At 35.5% G+C, this 6,792-nt stretch overlaps 1 protein-coding gene and 1 long non-coding RNA gene across 2 annotated transcripts; one reads left to right on the forward strand and one right to left on the reverse strand.

The window, feature by feature from the left end:
• Positions 1–823: 823 nt before the first annotated feature.
• On the forward strand, positions 824–3,263 carry LOC109053068. The gene is made up of 5 exons (XR_006161600.1): positions 824–1,389; positions 1,558–1,752; positions 2,087–2,232; positions 2,322–2,526; positions 2,759–3,263. It is a non-coding gene; the product is annotated as an uncharacterized LOC109053068 (long non-coding RNA).
• LOC122147397 lies at positions 3,106–5,891 on the reverse strand. The gene is made up of 6 exons (XM_042769733.1): positions 5,565–5,891; positions 5,104–5,378; positions 4,718–4,851; positions 4,237–4,327; positions 3,940–4,139; positions 3,106–3,787 (listed from the first exon to the last, which is right to left on the reverse strand). Exons 1-6 carry the CDS (start codon positions 5,652–5,654, stop codon positions 3,708–3,710), a joined length of 870 nt encoding a protein of 289 aa, XP_042625667.1. The 5' UTR covers positions 5,655–5,891; the 3' UTR covers positions 3,106–3,707.
• Between the last annotated feature and the right edge of the window lie 901 nt (positions 5,892–6,792).

A 6,792-nucleotide genomic window follows, 5' to 3' on the forward strand; every position in this document is an offset into this window, starting at 1 on the left:
TTAGCAGAAGTAGCCCAATAATTGTAAAAAAGGAGACATTTTAATTATTTATTAATAAACACTTTTTTTTCTTGTCGGCTACAAGATGAAATTCACAGTGCTGACTTTATCCACATGGACTCGCCTTTAAAAGAGAAATACAACCTTCACAGATTACATAATGCTTTCGTTCTGAATTGATTCGTTTAAAAGACATTTCAAGCTTTCTGCTGATATATTTCTCATGTATGTGACACACCACAATTTTAAGTTAATTCATTATCAGGAAAAAATTCAAGTGATCTAGAGGGCGCCTCCATAATCAGGGTATCTTCCGTCCATTCACAATCCGTTTTCAATTAAAAAACAGAAAACGAAAAATGTAATCGTTTTTCAGTTTATTATATCCGTCATAAAATGAAGAAAAAAGAAGACGGATTTTAAAAAGAAGGAAGTTAATACATTTTCATATATTTCGTTTCTCAATCTTACTTCTTAAAACTAAATTGTGAAAAATGAAATAAACAAAATCTTAAAAAGCTACATTTTCCACGACGGAGCTACCATTTTCATTAGCATTTGCAAAGGTCAACGGCAGGGGGAGCAAAGACGCGCAAAATTATTACAATGGCATCTTTAGCAAGGCACGCGGATGTGATCGTCAACATGATTGATGATCATATGACTAATGAAAATATTTCTGCGCACCTATCCCAAATAGGTGTACAAAAATGCTCTGCAAGGAGTGTTCGCAGATTTTGCAAAGAACACAACGTGAAAAGACGCAGCCACGTTGATGATAGTCATCTAGAGCTGGCAGTGGCCAGCGCTATAAATGATGAGGTAAGTTTATGGACTATTTTTTTAACTTTATTATTCATGTTTATTCATGTTATGTAAGGGGACATTTGTTATGAATGCAGCACAAAAATATTCAGCCTGCAAAAGCAAATATATTTGTTATTACTGATAATGATTGTGTCTTCCTTTCGCATTTGCATTTATTGTGCATCTTTGCCAGGATTAATGAGAAGATCTGGCATGACATGTGCTCTCAGATGTATATGTAACACTCTTTGTAAACACACACACACACACACACACACCTATCATTAAGGGGACTGTCCATGCGCAATCGTTTTTATACTGTACTATATTCTCCCCCCTTTAAATTTGGGAATACCAGTACACACACACACACACACACACACACACACAATTAGTATAATGCATACTAATGAGTTATATCATAAAAACAACTTTTTCTTCTTTGTTCAACAGGTGGGGCCAACATTTGGGCGCACATTTATGACAGGTTATCTGTCATCAAAAGGCATACGTGCAGGTGAAGTTCGGGTCGGTAAAGCGCTACGACTGGTTCATCCACCATATCATGAATTGCGACATACGGTTGGTTTTACCCTGTCTTTAAGGCCTTTAACTGAGTTATTTAATACAGTTGTCTGATCATTTTAAGTGAAAGTTTATTAATTAAATAGTATTATTATTGATTATTCCTGAGTGAGTCTGAAATGCAGTGGCAGTTCTGTTATAACAGCTTGTTTTGTGAACTATTAGGGTGTACGCAAATCTGAATCCAGTCCCCTACCATGCAGAATACATGGGACATAAACTACACTTGGACCAAAATGAGAAACTGGTGATGTTTGGAGTGACGCATGTTGTGGCAATAGATGGCTTCAGCAGCCAAATTGTGGCTCATGACACCATGCCCGTTAAAAACAACTTAACAATCTATCAGAATGTTTACAGGTTAATACATGCCCCATTAACATTTATTCTTTGTGTGTCAGTCTTAAATCAATGGTTCTCAATTCCTGACCTGAGTGAACACATCACTGCACTTTTCAGATGTCACAGACTGGAAACATTTTTGACTCCCTGACAAGATATTTCTATGGGCCCCCTACCCATTAAAAACACTATATCACAATACTTTGGCCCTTATGAACAATTTGAAATTGGTGTTAAATGTGACACCAGGTCAATTGGTCTAATTATAATTGAGAATCATTGTGAACTAATTCAGCATGTTTTGAACATTTAAACTGCACTGCCAGTTTTTGAAGCCTGGATTTTCTTTCAGAGAAGCTGTGACAAAAAACGGCATGTGGGATCAAATCCGGGTTGACCATGGAAAAGTTCTATATGTGCCTGTATATCCAAGAGCTGCTGTCCAGACACAGATACAATATAAACAGGCAACCATATGTACAGACAAAATCATCAAGGGTAAGTTTTTCCTGCCACATTAAAAACCTCACCTGAAGTCCATCATTTCTTTACACAATAAAATAAATAGTATGATACTGTATCCACAGAACCTCAAAGTTGAGCGAATATGGCCAGAAATAAATAACAGAGTCAACTATCCCCTGAAAGAAGCCCTGCTGCAACTTCAAGACCAAGAGGTGATCAACATGGAGGACAACACAACTAGATTTTGTGTATCCAATCTCACTTGTCAGGTTTCCTCAATTGGGGTTGAACGAACTGTGCTATCATGGAATGCACATAGGATTGCAGGTATTTCTAAACATGCATTTTTTTTTTTTTTTTTTGGTTGTAACAATGTAAACATACAAAATTATATACAAATCATTATTTTATATATAATTGCACCAGTCAAGCTACATGTAGATTTTATGTCCTCTCTATGATCGAGATCCCAGCCATTTCATGCTAGAGTTGGCTTTACTTACAACCTTTTTAAACCTTTCTTCTTGTTTATATATTAATTATGGTACTGCTGTTGTAGGAAAAGGAATCCCAAACATCTTGGCTGAAGGTGGGTGTCCAGCAAAGATTTCCGAGGAAACTCCTTCCACAGGCCTCTGTGGTTGCTGACATGTACCAGCAAGATGTGGGGTCCTGTCTGACAAGAACATCAACATTCGGGACAGATCCCTTTTCTTGTGAGGAAGACAGAGCCCAGGCGGAGGAAAAATTTGCTGATCATTATCCAGACATTACACGGTGCTTTGATCAGGCTGTAAATTATGACTTCACACCCTTTAAAGAAGCCATATTACATCTCATAAATGTAACAAGACGTTATTCATGAAGATAAAGGTTTCTTTAAGAATACCAGGAACAAGACATTCATCATAAAACCAACATTTATTACATATTTCTGTGAACAATAATTTTACAAAGTACAAAAATAAACAGCAAGTCTTTTGAACATAGGCATTATCAATTGTATTAAAACAATGCTGTAATTTGAGGTATAAAACTGTCACATTAAAGCTTTAATAAAGTGCTATCCAAGTGCTGCATTTTACTTCAAAAGTTGAACTTGACACTTAAACAGTGATATTTGGTATATAACTTACATTGTATATAATGTATATAATTACTCTGATTAAAGCAGAAAAAGTGCTGCCAGTAGTGCTTCTCACTTTTAAGTCAATAACTGAACAATAATAACTGAACAGTAATAACTTTTATTTATACTGTATATTCAAGAGTATATTTACTCTTAACGTGTAACAAACACCAGTAACTAATAAAGAGCTGCTGTAGTAGTGCCATATTATGGAACTTCTTAACGTGTGACACTTGTAACAGGTATACAGCTTTTATTCCCACTGTATTTAATCTTTGATAAGATCACCAAAAGCAGACAATGCACCATCAATTCCTGTGACTCTGTAGGTGTTTTCCCTTGAGTTGTCTCCTCTGCATTTCACACAGGTGTTGGCATTTCACTGCCACTGCTCAAAGCACACTTTGCATGCAATGAGACTCTGACAGCAAACTGCAAAAACAGGATCATTCATGGGCCCTAGAAATTTAAAATAAATAAAATTACTTGTTAGTTTTTTCATAATATTTCTGGGATCTTAATCCAAAGAGAAGAGAGGAAAGTATTACAGTTTAATTCACAAAATACTATCCTGGCTATCAACAAATCTTATAGAGACCTAGTTAACAAACCTTTGCAAATTATGCAAGCAAATGCATTTTTAATAGCTGCACGTTCTTCGTCCGTGAATGTAATAAAACGTCTGTGTGCCAACGTCAGCTCAGATAAGCCTCTGATGGCCTGTGCAACCTCTGGCAGTTCTTGGGATGCCAACACCACCTCTTCAATTCTTTCTAAGACCTCTGGTAGCTGGCTGTCATCATCCCGTTGGCTGAGGAAAGAAGTTACAATAAGCACACCATGTTTTTCAAATATTTAAGTCTGTTACATGTTAGTAACTAACATGCTCCAAATATCTGCTATTTTACCTTAATCTTCTCCTTTTGGATCTCATATCCAAGAACTGTTGTTCAGGCACAGCAAAAACCTTCCTAGAATTTTGTTTCCAGTAAGCTGACCCTGGGAAAATCATTCGTATTTTAAAAGATGAATTATGTCAAGATTGAACAAGTGAAACAGGAAAACAACACTACTAAAATGCAGACACCAAAACAAGCTGCTTTCAATGTGCTTTTTGCCCTCTATCAAGGCTTCATCAATTAGAACCTGATAATTATATCATATTTATATTGTTTTTATATGATTAAAATCATATTTATATTGTTTAGGTGTATAGAACTTTTTTTTTTAATCAACTGGTATTACATTTCTCTGACCTTACTGGTGTTTTCATTGTGTTTTTCTTAGATTTTTTTAAAACAGCTTGTAGTCAATCTCATCTTTTGCAGTTACCTTTTGTTCCCTCTGTATCGAGAATTTAATTCCCCTGGCCATCAGTCAGTATCATACCATCTTCTGATCCAATAGCATCTTGGACTTTTGCCAAGATACCAGGAACTGATGCCTCATGTTCATGAAAACGGATCGCCACAGTCTTCTGGGGTGTCCATTTTCCACAAACCAGATCAGCAAGAAAAACATTCCTTGAAATGAAAATACATTTAGTTAAATATCCAAAGACCACCCTATCTTCCTATAGCCTAGATCTAGGGAGAATGCAATGCCAACATACAGTGTAGTCACAGTATATAACTATCATCAAAAAACCAACAATAAACAGATAACGTTAAAAAAAAAAAAAAACCTTGCTATTATTAGAGAACTGACAGTGAACTGATAACATATGCCATTTGATAAGGTCTTCAATTTTTCGTTAAAACGTTTGTTGAACTCACCGTTGAAAAGGTTTTGACATACTGGCCCGTGGCGCAGACAAAGATGCCTGCGAAGCAAAACCAGCGGCCGCACTGGGTCGCTGAAATGCAAAGCGCACAGACCCAGATCCAGCAGTGGGTCGAACACTTGAGTCCGGTGACTGCACCTCGGCAGAATCTCCGTGAACTTCGTAGTGTCCTCTTGCAACAAGATCGACACTACTAAAAAATCCACTCTCTCCAGCGAAGATAGCGATGTTGCTATCATCTGTGATGTAAACACTGGAACTACACACCTTAAATTAAAATTGATAGTTGTCTATAAGATTATATAGTTTTGCTTAATTGTAACATTTTCTAATAATTGGCACAGATGGGCAAATTCGGCCCTGCAGGCTTACTGTCCTGCAGTTTGGACCCAACCGTGATAAACCTCGGTATAAGTGATACGTTTTATAAAAAAAAAAAATCTAAATCATTACCTGAAATATACGGCCAATCTTATCAGTTGTCATGTCTTCGTCCTTTAAAGTTACCCTCTTAGGACCCTTGAAAAGCGTGTATGTATCCATGGCTTGCTTGAAGGAAGTTTCGCGACTGAATTCGCTGAATTCTTCGGCATCCGCACTCTTCCGTTTCCATTCGTCCCGGCGCGTGAACTTCCGGGTCACAGCTTAGTTAAAAAATCAAAATGTCATATTCAATTTTTAGGCCAATATTCTAAAATCCATTATTTAGAGTAGATTATGTGTCTGGCAGAATAGAAAAATATAACTTTAAGTAAATATTAAACAAAGGCAATAAAATGATAAATTAAAAAACGATTAGTTTTTTCGTTTTCTGTTTTTTTAATTGAAAACGGATTTGGAATGGACGGAAGATACCCTGATTCTCCATGTCCTGCATGCGCATTAATAATTTTCGCACAAACACTTGAATATGAATAATAATTCACATTTTGCATATGCATTACAAAGTAAATTATTTTTTACATGCAATTATTCAAAATAAAACCAAACAAGAGTTGTAATGAAGATAAAACAAATAAGAATAAATGCTGCGCGTGCACTCAGTATCACTCGCGCCGCGCAAATCTTGCAAGCAGACAAATTTACACACATTTAAATGCGGCTGCAATTTTATTTTTTTACTTAAATTATATGAAAGCAAGTAAAGAAGGCTCCCTTTAAAATCACTGAAGTTGTCAATTAATGAAGCTCTTATTTACATCGTCTGTATTTTGTTGATTATAATGAGAGAACTTGAGTTTAAAAATGAGAACGTTTTATTAATCCGTCCATTCTTTAGACTTTCAATGATTTAGCTAAATCCTGCAGGTTTAATTTATTCGTTTCTTGTTTTAATTAGACCTAAATAATGGGAACGAAATTATACAGTGCCTCACGTTTTACTAAAATAAAGAAAATAATTTATAAAACACGCAGCAATTTCTTAATCAGTGTACAGACAAATATATTTTCCCAAGAAGATGTCTGTCAAAATAAAGGACAGGTAACGAATAACAAAAATGCATGTTGTTTTATTAAAGGAATTTTAAAATATAAATTAAAATATAGGCCTAATATATGAGAATATTGACATTTTGCATATTAATCCTTTTTTTTAAAAAAACTTGAACTTCAATACTATTAAACTGACTTTAAAACCTCAAAGAGTTTATAAGTTAAAAAGGGTAAAATGTCACAGTGC

Source organism: Cyprinus carpio, chromosome A14 (assembly GCF_018340385.1).
Source record: "Cyprinus carpio isolate SPL01 chromosome A14, ASM1834038v1, whole genome shotgun sequence".
Taxonomy (NCBI): Eukaryota; Metazoa; Chordata; class Actinopteri; order Cypriniformes; family Cyprinidae; genus Cyprinus; species Cyprinus carpio.

Coding starts and splice junctions, on each gene's coding strand:
- LOC122147397 (XM_042769733.1), bottom strand. CDS start 5,654: ATGGATACATACACGCTTTTCAAGGGTCCTAAGAGGGTAACTTTAAAG. Junction 4,328..4,717: donor TGCTATTGGATCAGAAGATG/GTATGATACTGA, acceptor TGATTTTCCCAG/GGTCAGCTTACTGGAAACAA. Junction 3,788..3,939: donor TGCTTGCATAATTTGCAAAG/GTTTGTTAACTA, acceptor TTAAATTTCTAG/GGCCCATGAATGATCCTGTT.